General features: G+C 42.6%; 1 protein-coding gene across 5 annotated transcripts in view; it reads left to right on the forward strand.

Moving 5' to 3' along the window:
• The first annotated feature begins 26 nt into the window (after nt 1-26).
• Nucleotides 27-20,351, forward strand: part of LOC112254212 (ras guanyl-releasing protein 3) — a 44,074-nt gene continuing 23,749 nt past the window's right edge. For 2 of the 5 annotated variants that reach the window (XM_024426571.2, XM_024426563.2), the window contains exons 1-3: nt 254-676; nt 16,653-16,836; nt 18,125-18,227. In XM_024426571.2, the coding sequence (XP_024282339.1) occupies nt 16,767-16,836; nt 18,125-18,227 (173 nt within the window). In that variant the 5' untranslated portion in view covers nt 254-676; nt 16,653-16,766. Of the gene's footprint in view, nt 118-252; nt 677-16,652; nt 16,837-18,124; nt 18,228-20,351 lie in introns of those variants that run through there. The other 3 variants (XM_042323626.1, XM_024426554.2, XM_042323630.1) reach the window with 3 other exon arrangements.

The raw sequence follows: 20,351 nt of genomic DNA on the forward strand, positions 1-20,351 counted from the left end.
TACAACTCTACTCTTGCAGCCAGAACTGCTTCACATAGCTTCAAATGTCATGAGGTGGGGAGAGAGCCTGCACCAGACTCAGCCCCAAAGAGCGAGAGGAGTGATCTGGGAGAAAGTGTAAGAGCATTGATAGTGAGATAGAGAGGAGAGATGGTGTGTGTGTGTGTGTGTGTGTGTGTGTGTGTGTGTGTGTGTGTGTGTGTGTGTGTGTGTGTGTGTGTGTGTGTGTGTGTGTGTGTGTGTGTGTGTGTGTGTGTGTGTGTGTGTGTGTGTGTGTGTGTGTGTGTGCGTGTGTGTTTCAGCCCTTGAGTGCCATGCATACAGGGACCTTTGAAATGTTTGGATCCTTTTTTTGTGTGAGAGAGAGTGTGTAGAGCACAGAGAAAAGGAGTGTGTTCAAGAGAATGTGTTCAAGAGAGTGTTCACTAGAGAAAGAGAGAGAGAGCGAGAGAGAGCAGGCACACAGACACAGAGGGCTGTGATCACATGCTTCTTTCTCTGCACAGCATGCTGTTTTTGTTTAGCCTCTCTGGTGCAGCTGAGAGCGAGAGTCGCTCACACTGTCAGAGAGCACCGCTGCCTAAGCTTGAGTGGAAAGTTTCCACAGCATGACCAGAGTCAGGACTCAACTACTCCTGTCCCACTGAGAGTAAGCCATACCGAAGAAGAGACAGAGGTAAGAAAAATATGCTACACAGCAAATTCAGCTCCAGCTGAGACTGGAGACTCTCACAGTGTCTGTCAGACCCAGCAACTGAACTATAACGCAGATCAACAAAGGCTCTTTTCACCTGAATGTTGAAGTTGAGTAGAGATTTCAGGGAGACGGGCGGGAAAAGAACGCGGTGTGCTGTTGTTGGAGGATAAATATTTGATTGAGAGAAGTTGGTGGAACAGGTGTTTTTGGACAATGTGTTTCCTAAAGAAAATCGGGGAGAAATCCCACCCCGTTTGTTTGTTAATGAGCTCTGGAAATGAGTTGCTACCATTGCAGTAACTTATAACTCTGCCAAAAATATGACCGAGTGTCAGCGTCTGGGGCACATAGAGAGATGCACTACTTTAATTTAGCCTCAAGGCCGGTCTGATAAGCAGTGTTGCAAGTGAGGTGGTATTTGCTGTGAGCGTGTGTCCGTGTAAAAACTTCTGTAACAAAAAAAGTGGGTGTGCATGTTGATGTACACTGAACAAAAATATAAACGTGTCAACTGTTCGTCTCATTTTTCATGAGCCGAAAAAAAAGATCCCAGAAATGTTCCATATGCACAAAAAAGCACATTTATCGCAAATTGTGGGCACAAATTTGTTTATATCCTTGTTAGTGAGCATTTCTCCTTTGCCAAGATAATCCATCCACCTGACAGGTGTGGCATGTCAAGAAGTATTTCTGTCTGTACTAGAGCCCTTTTGTGGGAAAAAAACTAATTCTGATTGGCTGGGCCTGGCTCCCCAGTGGGTGGACCTGGCTCCCCAGTGGGTGGGCCTATGCCTTCCCACCCATGGCTGCGCCCCTGCCCAATCGTGAAATCCATAGGTTAGGGCCTCATTTATTTATTTAAATTGACAGATTTTCTTCTTTGAACTGTAACTCAGTAAAATCTTTGACATTGTTGCATGTGGCGTTTTTTTTATTTTTATCATACTGCATGTGTGTGTGCGTGTGTGTGTGGGTGTCCAAGACATTAAATCTAGCTTTGCCCTGTGTCACCCATGGCGTGTTTGAAGCGTGGCGGATGACATCACAGAGGGGTGGCTCCCTGACAGCCTAATTGAGATTTATAAAAGAACATGAATTTAAGAAAAGGCAGTTAACATGTGGGGGTTGTGGGGGGATGCGGCAACTTACCTACAGTGAAGATGATCACACATCTTGCACACAAGCTGTCCTTGTGTAATCAACATAGAGGATGCTAAAACAGTACAGCAGTTTAATTAAGTTAGTGTAATAGTTGATGATATAATAGCTATATTGGGTAAAAATATAGTAACACTATGATCCTAATGCATGCATAGTAATAGCGTTACCACTGCAGATTTTCTATGCGTCTGTGTCGGCAGTAGCAATAGTAGCTATAGATCCGGAGAGAACGGAGGACACTATATTCTAGTCACATGCTTGTTTTATTATTCTTTTCTTTACCTAACTTTTCTGTCTCTCTCGCTAAGCTGTTAGATAGGCAACATAAAAGATCATTCCCCTTTTGAAAACGTAATGTCAAAGTACATCTGGAGCTTGTGACTAGACAGAGAGTGCCTCAGGCACTTGACAGTCCTCCCCACACCTATATTGCCTGTCAGGTCCCAGTCAGATACCAGCCTGAGATAGCCAGGTACTCCTCTCTTCCTTCCCTCTTTCTCTCTCCTCTCTGTCTCTCGATCCCTCTCTCCGTTCTCTCTTTCCTCTCCCTCGCTCTCTCTTCGATCGGCACCCCTATCTGCTCCACCTGCACCTGCCAGCTGATTAATTATGACCAGCAGACAACTGAGAGGGAGAGATAAATCACTACCATGGGAGAGTGCTCTCTTCCTCTGTGTCTTTTACTGTCTCTTCTCCACCTTTCTCTTTATCTCCCTCTCTTCCTCTTCCTCTCTCTCTTTCTCTCTCTCCGTCTCTCACACACACACAGCGGCGTCATGCACCCATCAACACTGTCTCTCTCCTCCTCCACTGACGTAGCATATCTTTGCTCCGTGGTGCACATCAGAAGGAACCACTTACTTGAGGAGAATGGGGGGGGTTAGAAGTAGTCCTTGCATGGTCCAGTCAGTGTGCCCCCTCTGCAAAATACCACAGACAGATATTTGTTTTATTATGATGATAAAATGTGGACTTAAAAATTAAGTTTGGTACTTGATTTAACATTTTAAAAAATTATAAAAATAGGACAAATCTGAGGGGAAAGGTTCACAAATGTTTACACACCTCTTTTCTCTCTCTCTCTCTCTCTCTCTCTCTCTCTCTCTCTCTCTCTCTCTCTCACTCACACACTCCTCTCTCTTTGCCTCTCCCTCCTTCTGTTTCCAGCAAGGCTACACAGATTGTTATTTGCAGAGCAGCCATGGGCCGGGGCTTTTGTTTCCAGTAAACCCTGGGGCTATTTATAGAGTGTGTGTGTGTGTGTGTGTGTGTGTGTGTGTGTGTGTGTGTGTGTGTGTGTGTGTGTGTGTGTGTGTGTGTGTGTGTGTGTGTGTGTGTGTGTGTGTGTGTGTGTGTGTGTGTGTGTGTGTGTGTGTGTGTGTGTGCGTGTGTGTGTGTGTGTAGGTAGCACATGGGGTGGCAGTTAGGGGAGTGGTCTGTTACTCTGGAAGGCTGGGATTAATGGGTTTTAAGGGTAGTGTGTGAGTGGAGCTATATTTCCTGGACAGTATTAAGAACATGCCAAGGAATAAGAATGTTTATACTTAGTAGACTGGTGGTTTGGAGTTGTGGCTTTGTACTCTGTCTATCAATACTTGCCGATGTCTAGTTTGACTGGCCTCTGACCTATATATTTATAGTTTTCTGTGTAATTGTCCAGTCAGACAGTACTCTTCCACCCAAAAAATGATGTCATTGTTCTTCCCTGCTTGTCCATGAATACCCCTCGGGAAATTAATTGAGGCCCTCTAGGTTCTGGGCCCTCCTCGTTGAGAATCCCTTTTCTAGGGGGTCTGAGGAGTGTTCTTGTGCACGCGCCAGTTCTGCTACCATTTGATCGGAGGAGACAGAGATAAATATCCTCACCACCACGTATGACATTGGTGTTAAAGCAAAAAACACGTAGTCTCCCACCACAGACACCGGACCATGTTTAAGTACATTTGTTTACAGGTAGCTGCTCACCACAGCTCATGTGAAATAACCAGCTTTCCCACAATGCAACACATTCTACTGTATGTTGTCCACCTCATCTCTCTGGGACAATCCCACTAGAGTCGTAAGAAAACTCCCCATCGTTGGAAACACATGATTTTTTTGTTGATGACATTTTCTGTTTGTTGCCAAACGCTCTGAAATTGAGCGAGCTTGAAATATTGACGTATCTTGACAAGAGAACCTAGTCCAGAATGAAGACTTGCATACATTAATCATAACATGCTACATAATAGATTAAGTGAACTGCATGACAAAACCTGGAGAGGATTCTTAGCAAACAGCCCACCATGCTAGCTCACGTACACACATACGTAGGCAGACAGGGATGTACACACACACACACACACGCACACACACACACACACACACACACACACACACACACACACACACACACACACACACACACACACACACACACACACACACACACACACACACACACACACACACACACACACACACACACACACACACACACACACACACACACACCAATCTACTCATGGGGTTGTTACGTAATAAGAAGTTAGCATATCACTTAAAGAGACAATGTGCTGATCAAACAATAAACAAGCCGCCACTCAGCCACTGATTTGATAAATACACTCCCCTACGTATTTGTTTGGACAGTGAAGCTAAAACTTTTGATTTGGCTCTATACTCCAGCATTTTGCATTTGAAATCAAATGTTTCATATGAGGCGACAGTATTTGAGGGTATTTTCCTACATATCTGCTTTATCGTTTAGAAATGACAAACTTGTTGGATGGATTTGCAGTTTGTTTTCATTGTGTTTCAGATTATATTGCGCACATTGGAAATGAATGGTAAATAATGTATGTCATGTTGGAGTCACTTTTACCCGAAATAAGAGTATAATATGTTACTGAATACTTCTGCGTGAATTTGGATGCATTCTACCATGATTACGGATAATCTAGAATGAATCATGGATAATGAGGAGTGAGAAAGTAAGAGGCACAAGGATCATACCCCTCAAATTATAACCCCCCTGTTATGGTTGAGAGGTTAGAATGTCTTGCAAATGCATCCAGCAAGTTTGTGGAGTCGCAAGCGTGACGTAGTCATTGTGTGCTTGGACTATGGGACCAAATACTACACTTTTGACTACTTTAGTACACATTTACACTGCCTATAGAAAGTCTACACTCACTTAAAATTCAAATTAAAACTCACAGTGGGATTGAAATTGATTTTATTGTCATTTTTAAAAAGAAAATTCTACACATTTTTACCAATTAATACAAATGTAATAACTATATAAATATAGTCGTTGCATAAGCATTCACCCCCTTTGCCTTAACAAATCGCATACTAAGTGATATGGACTCACTCTGTGTGGAATAATAGGGGCTTTGACATGATTTTTTTAATGACTACACCTTCCTCTGTTCCCCATACATGCGAAATCTGTAAGGTTCCTCAGTCAAGTATTGAATTTCAATAAAGAACGGCAGTGATTGGTAGATGGATAACATTAACAAGACATTGAATATCTCTTTAAGCATCGTCAACTGTATAATTATGCTGTGGATGATGTATTAAACAGCCCAAACACATCAAAGATGCAGTGGTCCTTCTGAACTGAGCTGCAGGAGAGGAAGGAAACTGCTCAGGGATGTCAAAATAAGTCCATTGGTGATTTTAAAACAGCTAGAGTTCAATGGCTGTGATGGGATAAAACTGAGGATGGATCAACAACATTGTAGTGAATAAACAATAACGACCCAAATGACAGAGTGAAAAGAAGATTAAAAATATACAGAATATTCTAAAACATGCATATGTATGTACCAATGCAGTAAAGTAATAATATTCAAAAACATTGAAAGGAATAAACTTTTGTCCTAAATGCAAAGCCTTATATTTGAGGAAAATTCAACACATCACTGAGTAATTGCCTCCTTAATTTCATGCGTGGTGGTGGCTGAATCATGGTATGGGAAATGCTTGACATTGGCGAAGACTGAGGAGTTTCTTTTAAAATGAAACGGGATGGAGATATGCACAGGCAAAATCTGAGAGGAAAACCTGCTTCAGTCTGCTTTACAGACACTGGTAAAGGAATGGACCTTTCAGCAGGACAATAATCTACAACACAAGGCCAAATCTACACTGGAGTTACTTACCAAGTGAATGTTCCTGAGTGGCCAAGTTACAGTTTTGACTTAAATCGGCTTGAAAGTCTTTGGCAAGACTTGAAATTTGCTGTCCGGCCATGATCTCCAATTTTTAAAAGAATAATGAGCAAATATTGCACAATACAGTTCTTATGAGACACATCTTAGATGACTCACAGTTGTAATCAAAGGTGTTTCTAAAATGTCGGGGTGTATTTAATCAAGGTACATTAGTGTTTCATTTTTCAATAATCTTACACAAAAAAATTACATTTTTCTTCCACTTTGACATTACAGAGTGTTAGGTGTACTGCAGATCATTGACAAAAATTAAATACATTTTAATCCCACTTTATTATAAAATAAAATGTGAAATCCAAGAGGGGTGTAGCCTTTTATCTAGGCACTGTAAGTTCATTTGTCCAAACTTATTACACCGTCAAATGGGTGGACTAGATACATAAAGTGCTTTTATTTCTAAACGGTAAACAGGTATGTATAAAAATGCTGTCAAAATAAAGGTGACATTCTGTACTGTCGCCTCATATAAAACATTTGAATGCGGGAGTATCGAATCAAATGTAAAGTTCTAGCTGATTCTTACTGATTAAATAAATACGTAGGGGATTGTGGCTGAGAGACTGGGCTGGAGAATTTGAACTACTCTCAAATTCATAGACAGTGCGATAGATGTAAAATTACAGTTTTAATTATATTTTGAGGTGCTACAGTGTTTGTTTACAAATACATCGTTTTTTTATTGGGTTCTGATGGGGTTAGACAATTGAACTAAGCGTATGGGCATTCATACAGTTGAAGTCGGAGGTTTCCATACATTTAGGTTGGAGTTATTAAAGCTCATTTTTCAAACACTCCACAAATGTCTTGTTAACAAACTACAGTTTCAGCAAGTTGGTTAGGACATCTACTTTGTGCATAACACAAGTACTTTTTCCAAAAATTGTTTACAGACAGATTATTTCACTTATCATTCACTGTATCACAATCCCAGTGGGTCAGAAGTTTACATACACAAAGTTGACTGTGAATTTAAACAGCTTGGAAAATTCCAGAAAAGTGTGTCAAGGCTTTAGAAGCTTCAGATAGGCTAATTGACATCATTTGAGTCAATTGGAGGTGTACCTGTGGATATATTTCAAGGCCTACCTTCGAACTCAGTGACCCTTTGCTTGACATCATGGGAAAATCAAAAGAAATCAGCCAAGACCTCAGAAAAATAATTGTAGACCTCCACAAGTCTGGTTCATCCTTGGGGGAAATTTCCAAATGCCTGTAGGTACCAACTTTATCTTTTTAAACATTAGTATGCAAGTATAAACACCATGGGACCACACAGCCGTCATACCGCTCAGGCAGGAGACGCGTTCTGTCTCCAAGAGATGAACATACTTTGGTGCGAAAAGTGCAAATGAATCCAAGAACAACAGCAAAGGACCTTGTGAAGATGCTAGAGTAAACAGGTACAAAAGTATCTATATCCACAGTATAACGAGTCCTATATCGACATAACCTGAAAGGCCACTCAGCAAGGAAGAAGCCACTGCTCCAAAACCGCCATAAAAAAGCCCGATTTCGATTCGCAACTGCACATGAGGACAAATAATAGTACTTTTTAGAGAAATGTCCTCTGGTCTGATGAAACAAAAATAGAACTGTTTGGCCCTACTGACCATCATTATGTTTGGAGAAAAAGTGGGAGACTTGCAAGCGGAAGAACACCATCCCAACCGTGAAGCACGGGGGTGGGAGCATCATGTTGTGGGGGTGTTTTGCTGCAGGAGGGACTGGTGCACGTCACAAAATAGATGGCAACATGAGGAATGAAAATTATGTGGATATATTAAAGCTTGGTTGCAAATGGGTCTTCCAAATGTACAATGACCCCAAGCATACTTCCAAAGTTGTGGCAAAATGGCTTAAGGATAACAAAGTCAAGGTATTGGAGTGGCCATCACAAAGCCCTGAACTGAATTCTATAGAAAATGTGTGGGCAGAAGTGAAAAAGAGTGTGTGAGCAAGGAGGCCTACAAACCTAACTCTGTTACACCAGCTCTATCAGGATGAATGGGCCAAAATTCACCCTACTTATTTATTGTGGGAAGCTTGTGGAAGGCTACCCGAAACGTTTGACCCAAATTAAACAATGTAAAGGCAATGCTACCAAATACTAATTGAGTGTATGTAAACTTCTGACCCACTGGGAATGTGATGAAAGAAATAAAAGCTGAAATAAATCATTCTCTCTACTATTATTCTGACATTTCACATTCTTAAAATAAAGTGGTGATCCTAACTGACCTAAGACAATGAATTTTTACTAGGATTAAATGTCAGGAATTGTGAAACTCAGTTTAAATGTATTTGGTTAAGGTGCATGTAAACTTCCGACTTCAACTGTATATTCTTCAGGAATCCATGAGTATATATGATGAACTTAAAAGTCCAATAATGGATGTAGCAAACATAGATTGCCCCTTTAAGCCCTGTTTATACCTGGTTATAACATGCTTTGTGTTTCCTGATCTTGTCCACATTCTGATTGTGCCCACATTTCATGAGGTTACACATAATGTTGAAATGTGTCTCTTATCCACCGTCGTTCCTGTAAAAAGAAAGCGAAGATAATTGAACTAAATGACTATCGCCCCATAGCACTCACTTCTGTCATCATGAAGTGCTTTGAGAGGCTATTTAAGGGCCATATCATCTCCACCTTACCCAACACCTTACACCCACCTCAATTTGCATACCGCCCCAACAGATCCACAAACGACGCAATCTCCCTTGCACTGCACACTGCTCTATCCCACCTGGACAAGAGAAATAACTTTGTAAGAATCCTGTTCATCGACTACAGCTCAGCCCTTAACACATAGTGCCCTCCAAGCTCATCACTAAGCTATGGGCACTGGGTCTGAACCCCGCCCTGTGCAACTGGGTCCTGGACTTCCTGACGGGCCGCCCCCAGGTGGTGAAGGTAGGAAACAACATCTCCACTTCACTGAGCCTCAACACTGGGGCCACACAAGGGTGCGCTCTCAGCCTCCTCCTGTACTCCCTGTTCACCCATGACTGTGTGACCATGCATGCCTCCAACTCGATCATCAAGTTTGCAGACGACACAACGGTAGTAGGCTTGATCACCAACAACGACGAGGCAGCCTACAGGGAGGAGGTGAGGGCTCTCGGAGTGTGGTGTCAGGAAAACAACCTCTCACTCAATGTCAACAAACAAAGGAGATGGGGGGGAGCACCCCCCTATCCACATAACCGGGACAGCAGTGGAGAAGGTGGAAAGTTTTAAGTTCCTCGGCGTACACATCACTGACAAACTGAAATGGTCCACCCACACAGACAGTGTGGTGAAGAAGACGCGGCAGCGCCTCTTCAACCTCAGGAGGTTGAAGAAATGTGACCTGTCACCTAAACTGTGGCTTGTCACCCAAACTTTTACAGATGCACAGTTGAGAGCATCCTGTCGGGCTGTATCACCGCTTGGTACGGCAACTGCAGCGCCCACAACCGCAGGGCTCTCCAGAGGGTGGTGCAGTCTGCACAACGCATTACCAGGGAAAAACGACCTGCCCTCCAGGACACCTATAGCACCCGATGTCACAGGAAGCACAAAAATATCATCAAGGACAACAACCACCCATCACTGCCTGTTCACCCTACTACCATCCAGAAGGAGCCAGTCGGTATAGGTGCTGGGACCGAGAGACTGAAAAACAACTTATATCTCAAGGCCATGAGACTGTTTAACAGCCATCACTAACACAGAGAGGCTGCTGCCTACATACAGACTTGAAATCATTGGCCACTTTAATAAATGAAACACTTGTCACTTTAATAATGTTTACATGTCTTGCATTACTCATCTCATATGTACAGTATATACTGTTTTCTATACTATCTACTGTATCTGAGCCTATGCCACTCTGACATTGCTCATCCATATACTTATATATTCTTAATTCCATTCCTTTACTTAGATTTGTGTGTATTAGGTATTTGTTGTGAAATTGTTAGATATTACTTGTTAGATATTGCTGCACTGCCAGAACTAGAAGATCAAGCATTTCATTACACCCTGCAATAACATCTGCTAAACACGTGTATGTGACCAATAACATCTGATTTGATTTGATTTTACAACAAGTCTAGAGCCTAACTTTCATACGTACGCAACACGTGAGTTTGAAGTTTGGGGAAGATAACTTTCACCGTAAAAATGCACCTTCATAATAAAAGCATTACATGCACAATCGCTTTTGCAGTCACTTTGCTAATGGTTTATCTTGTGTATACTCCCCTGGTGTACATATGTATAGATTGCATTTTGATAGTGCTACAGTGCTATTTGGGTTGTTAATTGGATTCGTTGAATTTATTTCTTGCCTTTCTTTTCTGCTGTTTTTCTTTACAGTTTTGCTGTTTGACGTTTGACTGCATTGTTAGGATCTAGTAACATAAGCATTTTGCTGCACCGTTATAACACCTGCTAAACGTAGATTTATCCATCCACTCTTTCTGCGTTTCCAGGTCCCTCCGTGTATACAACTTATTTGACAGATAGTCTTTGAAAATAATATGTATTTCTTTTAAGAAACATTTTGATGACATAAGTCAATGGTGCCCCCCTGTCAATCATTTTTAGATGGCAATTATAATGATGATCTAGAGGGTGTAACTGTCCAGCATGGAATCCTGTCCCTAGTGTGTTTTAATGTGTACACATGGGCTTGTTACTGTGTTGTCATCAGTTGCTGTTGTTACCTCAGCCAGTAACCTCAGGCACCTCAGATACATGATTGGGTTGTGTAGAGGTGTTGGTATCAATAGTGTGGTGGTCAGGCAATGGTAAGGGGGGTAGTTGTCAGAACAGGTGGGATTGTAGAGGTGTGTGTATTGAGGTTACTTTACCGGATTCATCCTATCCTCCTGATAATAACAATTACTATAAAACTGTTCCATATTTATATAGTGCCCTCAAAGCTGCTGGAGGACACCCTTTGTGTTGAAATTGTAATTTTCCTTAGTACTCCAATGTTTACCCCAAATGCGCCCACATTCATATAGCAGTGTGTCTAGCTGTGGGATTGCCTATAGTGACCATTTAAGTGTTTTAAAGATGTATAGAGAGGTGTCTCAAGGGTACAGCTTCCTGGAAAACAGACAGATTACCTGCTGTCATTCTGTGACAAACAGAAGGACACATTACACACTTTCTTGGAATATGAACATGAGTGGCAAGAAATATATAGCCTTTGCACCCAAGGCCAATCGTATGGGATCAATTCAATTCAATTCAAGGGGCTTTATTGGCATGGGAAACATGTGCTAACATTGCCAAAGCAAGTGAGGTAGATAATATAGAAAAGTGAAATAAACAATCAAAATGAACAGTAAACAGGGATCCATGTCAGTAGGATTAGGAAAGCCCTCGCAGCTCTATGAAAAACACAACTGTTTTGTGTTTTACGAAACTGCCAAGGCCTTGAATCCACCAAGGAATATTTGATTTACAAACAAGCGCCCTGCCTTGGGTTGTGATACAAATAGTGACTTTGGGGTCCTTTAAACAAGCAACATCTAACTGTAGCTCTACAGGCTTTCTGCTTCCGCCCTTGGAGCCGGAGCATACACACGTACGTGTACATCCACATCCGAACAATCAATCAAATATTTATGAGGCGTATAGGAAAGGAGTCAAACATGAAAATGCAAGATTATAAATAACACATGACCCTTTCCTTCACGATGGATGCTCCGTTTCTGCTCCTGCGCTTCTTTAATGCAGGAAGGAATTCTGTTCACCTCGAATTGACATTTTCAGAACAAGCTTCCTTCCCTCTCATTTCTCTATGGTTCACTTGTGTTGTGGATGGCATTATGAAGTAGTGATACTGAGTCGAGCAAGGCTGCCCACATTCACTTCCATTTTCATATGCTGTAGTACCTAATAGTACTAAGTACTGCTATAGTACTAAGGTGCCCATACCTAAGTAGTTTCCGTCATATTGCTTCCATCCGTCCGCTCCTATCAGCTCTGGACAAGGGGAGTGACTTAAGGGGGATAGAAAGGGTCAAGCTTTGGAGTGTCCTTGTGGAGCGTAGGGCTGGAGTTGCCTCCACGGAGGCACGGAATGGACAATTAATCCATTTTCTGATCCAGGTCCTCCTCAGGCTCAAGGCAGCAGACTCTTCACGCTAGGAGCCGTGTGCTGCACGCTTCTGTACACCACTGCCCTGATGTGACTAACCATGATGTCTCTCTCTGGTTGGAGAAGATGTTTGATTTAGAGAGGTTGCGTAAGGTTTTTTTTAGTTGAGGAGAAATTGTAGAAGGTACTTTTGTGGTCATTTTTAGTAGATGTCTTTTAGCACATCCCTGAGACAGCTTGCTGCTCTGCCACAACATTCTGCTCACATTTCATTCTGTTAATCAGAGTTCAGAGCTAAAGGCTCTTCAACATGCAGAATGTTTTCCAAGCACCCACAGGGTGGTCTTAAGGATTCAAAGATCAACAGTGTCATGGGTATATATATATAGAAGACACATAAGGGATGTTTACCCCTGGGCAACAAACTCAACAGTCATTCGGTGTCATGTAACTACGGCACGTAAGATACAGTAGTCGGTGCAATAATATTACCTACACCCTCCCTGCTGTATTTGTGGAAGTATAAATGCGAGGTCCTAATGGATTTACCAAATGGAGGTGTTGCTAACATTCGTGTTGCCATTAAGTAAGTAAGTAGCCTTGAACGAGCCTTGGCTTGTGTGCGCTAGAACAGTTAATATCCTGTTTCTGTAGTATGAGGCAGCTTGATGTACAAGTACACCCCCTGGACAGGACACTAGTCTATTGCAGGGCCTTACCCCCAATCTAACTCCTTAGCGCTGAGAGCCAAGGAGAGACTCATCAGGTCCCATTTTTAGGGCCCTCCGCCTGGAATCAAACTCCCAATCTTTCAGGGCGGACACTCGAACCACAAGGCTACTGTGGTTAGTCTATCTAGAACCTAAAAGGGTCATTTGGCAGTCCTGATAGGAGAACCCTTTGAAGAAACCGTGTTGGTTCCAGGTGGAACCATTTTGACTGGACATGCTTGTGGAGAAACATGCCGTTTCCAGTTGACAGCTGATGCTTATGTTGGTTCTGTCTGTCCCTCTGCACTATGGGGTCAGAACAACATTTACAGCATAGACTAATTATGTCATTCAGGACGCTACTGTACAACTCTGTGTTCACAACTGTATTGACCAAATAGCTCACTGTATGCTTTGAGCACAAAATGTATGGTGAAGCTGGAGTCAAAGCAGTAGCTGAGTTGGAGACCTTTGGTTGTTGGTTTATCAGTGCTCCTCTCAGCTGATTGAAGTGTGACCCTCCAAGGCTGCTTGGCTTTTGGCTTTTGTCTGCACTCTGGCTCTGTGCGGAGCTACACAAAGGCAGACTGTGTGACTGACTGCACAGGGAGTTGGAGGTGAAATACCCAGAATAAGGGGTAGAAGTTAAACCAATTGTTATGGCTCCTGTAATTGCTTCAAAGTCCATGAAGTGGAGATCATGTCGCAGATCATGATGGAAAACAGTGGTGCATGATCAACCTCTTATCCATTAGGGGGGCTGCTGTTAGCGCCTTTATGCTTATTAATCAACTGTAATTGCTTGAGATTAACAAGCTTGGGCATATCTGTCATGATGTCCAGTTCGGCTCTAAGCATCTGCTGTTTTGTTTCAGTGCAGTGATAGGCTATTGGCTAGGTAATAATGTAACAGAGTCACATATTTCCACTGAGTTGAATTTTGATCAAATCTTCCTCACGCATTTGCTCTTCCCTTTGCATAGACTATTGACATAATATGTATTTATCAATATGCATGCAGCATGCTACTATTCAAATGCAATATATACTGAAAGTTGTAGAACATTTACATTTCACATTTTAGTCATTTGGCAAACGCTCTCATCCAGAGCGACTTAATCATGGAACTAGTGTACATCAGTTTGTTACATTTCAAATGCACCTGAAACTGTGGTAGGCAGGAGGCTTGAGATGGGATTGAAGTTGGCAGCTTGACATGAATCTCCATGGCAGAGTTGATTAATGTTCGCACCAAGGCAATCCGAGACTAGGCCTTGATTTACGTATGTTTGTCGCCGAGCCTTAATTAAGAAAGGTCGCCTTCAGTCAAGGCCATGGACATCATCTATCTTAACATTAACAACGATGAATCGGAGTTGAAGGACATATAGTAGTCAGTACGGTAACACATCCATTCTATGTCCATCTTTTAAGATCTTATCAGCTCTGTCTGCAGCTAGAGAGAGCTCACTAATCATCTTACAGTCAAGGGACAAGGGCTTGATTTCATTTCCAGAAAAAGCATGTGGCACGCACACACACACACACACACACACACACACACACACACACACGCACGCACACACGCACGCACGCACGCACGCACACACACACACACACACACACACACACACACACACACACACACACACACACACACACACACACACACACACACACACACACACACACACACCACTCCTGACCCTATCCCCCACCAATAATTAGCCAATCAGCATTGAGCTGAGCTCAACTGGGGGTTGTCCTGGTGCAGCAAAATGCTCACCAAGGCAGGCCATTTCTGGTCTGTTTGGAGGCCAGTATGGATTTGGCTTCACACCAATCAAATCACATCCTAAGCAAAACGTCATTTTCATTTCTGGTCTGTTTGGAGGCCAGTTTGGATTTTGCTTCTCACCAATCAAATCATATCCTAAGCAAAACGTCATTTTCATTTCTGGTCTGATTGTGTTGATGTCCTGCTGTATCTAGCTTGCTAAATTAGCCCTTTCCTAAGCCATGGATGGAGATGGGATTTGGACTAAATCATTGGCTTGTACAAATAATTATGACGCCGATTCTGATCTAACCATAAATGAATATGTTGTGCCACTGGCCTGAGACGATGGAAGTGCAATATGAAGCCTAGCCCTTTCAGGCTCACGTTAATTAGCAATCTAACTTAGCTGGTTGATTGTTGCCCATGTGAGGAAGTCAGGCAAGCAAGCATTTTATCTAGGTAGCCTATGACAACATTAAACTAAAAGTGCATTGTATGACAGAGCCATAGACCGTTTTGCCAACATGAAAGAGAGGAGGATGGCATTGTCGTTCGACTAGTTTGCATGTAGGGTGAGTCAAAAAATAATAATATTTGCAAGCACGCACGCACACACACACACACACACACAGACAGAAATCAGTACCATGGACATCCACATGATATTTAGCAACATAAATAGTTTTGGTATCTTTAAGTCTGTTTTCAGAGTATTAAACTATGCATATATATATATATATATATATATATATATATATATATATATATATATATATATATATAGCCTTGTTGATTTGATGATGTTTAAATGTTTAAATTGAAATGGTTCTATAGTAGCGGAGGCAGCACTCCTGTTCTCTTTGTGCTGACTTGCTGTAACTCTGTGGTTCAAAATCAGTAGTAAATCAATTTCGTAAACTGTCGAAAACAACTTGCTTGACCATTTTGTATAGGTCATATAACTGTTTGTTACATGCAATGTTTGCTTTGGGGACAGATCACAGATGTTGCTCTCTGGTTTAGTAATGAATCAAACATACGTGTAGTTGGATTCATTCCACCACTGTGTGACTGTTGTCTTTTTATTGTCCCGGTCTTTTTGTATGGTGGTGTATGAACCAATGGGTTATAGAATGAACAACGCCATTATCACAATATAGGTTGTAATATGTTTTTTTTACTGGCTTGTCCTCCTCAGTGATCTTACCCACGTCACCACTACCGCAACCAATCCAAATCAGCCACGGTTTCCAAAACCACCAACCAAACCTTTCGATGACGCCACCTCTAATGTCATCACTACAGACAACTCGCTCTGCTATATCAACCTTTATTGTTGTGTTGTAAAATCTAATCTGGGAATCTTTAAAAAATTGAATAACATTCTAAAATGACATTGTCTGTACTTTTCTTAACTTTGTGTCGGCATCAGTGGCGATACGATAAGAACTGACAATCACTGATATTCTTCAGACAGAGAGAAACCACAGTATCCAGATTACATAAACCCAGTCCCCAACCAGGCCATTGCAGTCTTGTCCAGGTCACTGGGCCTGAAGAGTATTATGCAATTTGTATGGAATCATGAGCTGTTTTGGTGGTATCACGCACTGAGCACATCAGAAAATCATTAAACATTGATGGCTGCCATGGGAGTTCTCAGAAGACTGTCCATCTCCTGCAGATGTGGAGGACAGGAGCATGATGCTGGAGGAATCCACTGAACCAGCTTTTTTCGCTCGCCACTGTTGTCTATTGAAAAAAATAGTATAGCATCCATGTAGTGGTCATATGTAACGTACATGGAAATACACCTGGTGAATTGACTGTGTATATGTTCACAATTAGAACAGTAATTATGATCGTGGGCTGATGAATAAACGACATCCACACCCATGTCTGCATGTGTTCACAATAATCCTATGAAGGGATGTAAGCAATGTTTATTTAGCCTGGCCGTGTCTCCTCTTCTCACAGAGAGCTCCTGAGCAGGCTTTGACCCCTGACCTCCAGGTGTGGAGGTGTACCATGTGTTCTCCCGCTCGGGGGGCGTGAACCCATCTCTGCTGTGAGGAGTCGTCCTGTGGGACCATGGGAACATCAACGCTGGGAAAGGCAGCCCCCCTCAACATGCTACTGGATGCCTGCATCCAAGCTTTTAGTGAGTGACCAATCAAATCATATTACATTTTGTTTGTCACATACACATGTTTAGCAGATGTTATTGTGGGTGTAGCAGAATGCTTGTGTTGCTATCTCCAACAGTCCAGTAATATCTAACAATTCACAACAATACACACAACCTATAAGTAACATAATGGAATTAAGGAATATATAAATATTGGGACGATCAATGTCGGAGTGGCATCGACAAAAATACAGCAGAATAGAATACAGTATGTGCATATTAAATTAGTAAAGCAAAAATATGTAAACATGATTAAAGTTACTAGTGTTCCATTATTAAAGTGGCTAGCAACTTCAAGTCTATGTATATGTATATATGGCAGCAGCCTCTAAGGTGCAGTGTTACGTAACCGAGTGGAAGCCGCCTAGTAATGGTTATTTAACAGTCTGATGGCCTTGAGATAGAAGCTGTTTTTCAGTCTCTCGTTCCCAGCTTTGATGCACCTGTACTGACCTCGCCTTCTGGATGATAGCGGGGTGAACAGGCAGTGGCTCGGGTGTTTGTTGTCCTTGATTCTCATTTTGGCCTTCCTGTGACATCGGGTGCTGTAGGTGTGTTGGAGGGCAGGTAGTTTGCCCCGGTGATGCTTTGGGCAGCGGTTGCGGGCGGTGCAGTTGCCTGGTATGGCACAGAAACACAGTGGGGAAGCTATCTCAGTGGTGTGTGATGTGATCCATACAGTATAGACTGAGTGTACAAAACATTAGGAATGTCTTTCTAATATTGAGTTGCACTCCCTTTTGCCATCGGAACAGCCACAATTAGACGGGGCATGGACTCTACAAGGTGGCGAAAGCGTTCAACATGGTTGCTGGCCCATGTTGACTCCAATGCTTCCCACAGTTGTGTCAAGTGGGCTGGATGTCCTTTGGGTAGTGGACCATTCTTGATACACACGGGAAACTGTTGAGCGTGTAAAACCCAGCAGCGTTGCAGCTCTTGATACACTCAAACCGGTGAGCCTGGCATCTACTACCATACCCCGTTCAAAGGCACTTCAATCTTTTGCCTTGCCCATTCACCCTCTGAATCGCACACGTAAACAATCCATGTCCCAAATGTCTCAAGGCTTAAAAATCTATCTTTAATCTGTCTCATTCACTTCAGCTACACAGGTGACATCAATAAGGGATCCTAGCGTTCACCTGCATTCCCCTGGTCAGTCTATGTCATGGAAAGAGACAGTGTTTAGAATGTTTTGTACACTCAGTGTAGATGTGTTCTCATTGTTCCTTTTCTATGGTGTGATCCCTCTCCACAGATGACAATGGGGAGTTGCAGTCCAACCCGCTCCCTCGCACTCTGCTGCTGATGCATCGCTGGTATGTCACGTCCACAGAGCTGGCCGGGAAGCTGCTCATGAAATATCCATGTAGATTCTCATCAGACCAACAAAGAACAGTTGTCATATGCCATGTAAAGCCTTTGGTAGTGTTTAGAAATGGCAGAGTATGTACTGTAATATGGGCGCTATGGAATGCTGTGTTCCCTGACTGTGCCAAATGTATTTTCTGGGTGGACACTGACTAACCCTGAGTGACTTTTCCTGAGTATAAAAAAATATCTTGTTTATTTTGAGGGATAGTTTTTCAGTCAACTGTTTGTGTCATTTCTAGCAACCAATTATGATTGGTTGATCGCACAGCTCTGGGTTAAGTCAGATTGTCCTATCAAAGCTACTGGAAGAATTAGACGTGTTAAGTGCAAGTGCATTTGAGAGCAACGTTAGAGATGGAGAACCGCTTCAAAAGGAAGAGCAACCTGGATCGAATCGATAGCTGTTAGTGTTCCATTCCTCTTTATGATTTGTACCTAGTGTGCCTTGACTGTGCATTTGAATCTGATTCAGTTAGCAGGGTCCTGGACAGTGTTTTCCTGGAGACTCCATACCACTAAGTGGTTTGATGTCTTTGCTTCTGGTTAGACACCCTGAGATATTACAATGCCTGGCGTCAGGCCTCTCCACTGACGAACCCCATCTTTTCCCTGCTACTGGTTGGAGTAATGGCTGTGGTGCTCCTGATGGAAGATTTCCCTATTTGCAGATCTATAATCAGATTAGCCATCACCCTAACTCCAATCCTAACCTTACCGTAAGGAAAGTGCTACAAATATCTAACCTGGGACCAGTTTGCAGAAACTCTCGCCTTCTCCATGCGGTATGAAGCTGCCTCAGAGTAGAGCCAGAGCAGAGAGCCTCTTTCATGTGACAGAATACGAAGGCACTATTCTGCCCTTTCTCTCACTTTTTGCTTTTGCACTAACCCAACAAAATATACAGTACTTATCGTTGTCCTTCAGCTGTTGCTGAGATGTATTTTTAGCTCCTACACCTAATGTGTATCTCATTGAATTGCCTCCACGTTTGTGAGTTAGCCCATGAGAATATCTTTCAGTGTTCTGGAGAGAAGGCGAGACCAACTGATTGTGTGTGTTTTCCACAGTCATGTATACATCCAATAAGCATCCATCCTGACCCTCAATGGTGGGAGAGTTTCATAGTATCACAAAGAAGGCAGAGGTTAGTCTTCTCTGCTGCATGGTTGTGACTATATCCTGGGCAGAGAAATAGCTGGGTTCCTTTTGAAAGTGATAGTAGGCAGGCTACGCTCCAGACCTGGCTCCCTGCCCAAGGCCTCTCCAAAGCTACTTCTAAGAGCTACAGGTAACTGCCAAAATAAAGGAAACACCAACATGAAGTGTCTTAATAGGGCGTTGGGCCACCACGAGACGCCAGAACAGCTTGAATGCGCCTTGGAATAGACTCTACAAGTGTCTGGAACTCGAGGCATGCGACACAATTCTTCCACTATAAAAATACTTAATTTGGTGTTTTGTTGGTGGTGGAAACCACCGTCTCAAACGTCGCTCCAGAATCTCCCATAAGTGTTCAATTGGGATGAGATCTGGTGACTGAGGCACGCACACACACACACACACACACACACACACACACACACACACACACACACTTGTACAGCTAACCATTTGGGGGCACACAATTCAGTCCCATTCAAAATCCTATTTTCCCTGACCCCTAAACCTAACCCCAAACCGTACCCTTACCCTTACCTTAACCCAAAAACCTAACCTTAACCCTAACCCTAAAACTAACCCTAGCTCCTAACCCTAACAATGCTAACCCTAATTCTAACCTTAACCCTAAACCCCCTTGAAATACCGTTTGACCTCGTGGGGACTAACAAAATGTCCCCAGTTTGTCAAATCTTTGTTTGTTTGACTTCTGGTTGACTTCTGGTCCCCACAAGAATAGTTAAATACGTCAACCCCCCCCCCCACCCCACACACACCTTTAAACCCCTATGCTCCTTTTGAGACCCCTCTTTCAAAGTCACTGAGATCTCTAGCCAAAAAAGTTGAAAAATTCCGGGCATTTTTTTATACATGATCCTAAGCATGATGGGATGTTAATTGTTTAATTACCTCATTAACCACACCTGTGTGGAAGGACCTGCTTTCAATATACT

Source organism: Oncorhynchus tshawytscha, linkage group LG01 (genome assembly GCF_018296145.1).
Source record: "Oncorhynchus tshawytscha isolate Ot180627B linkage group LG01, Otsh_v2.0, whole genome shotgun sequence".
In the NCBI taxonomy this organism is placed as follows: Eukaryota; Metazoa; Chordata; class Actinopteri; order Salmoniformes; family Salmonidae; genus Oncorhynchus; species Oncorhynchus tshawytscha.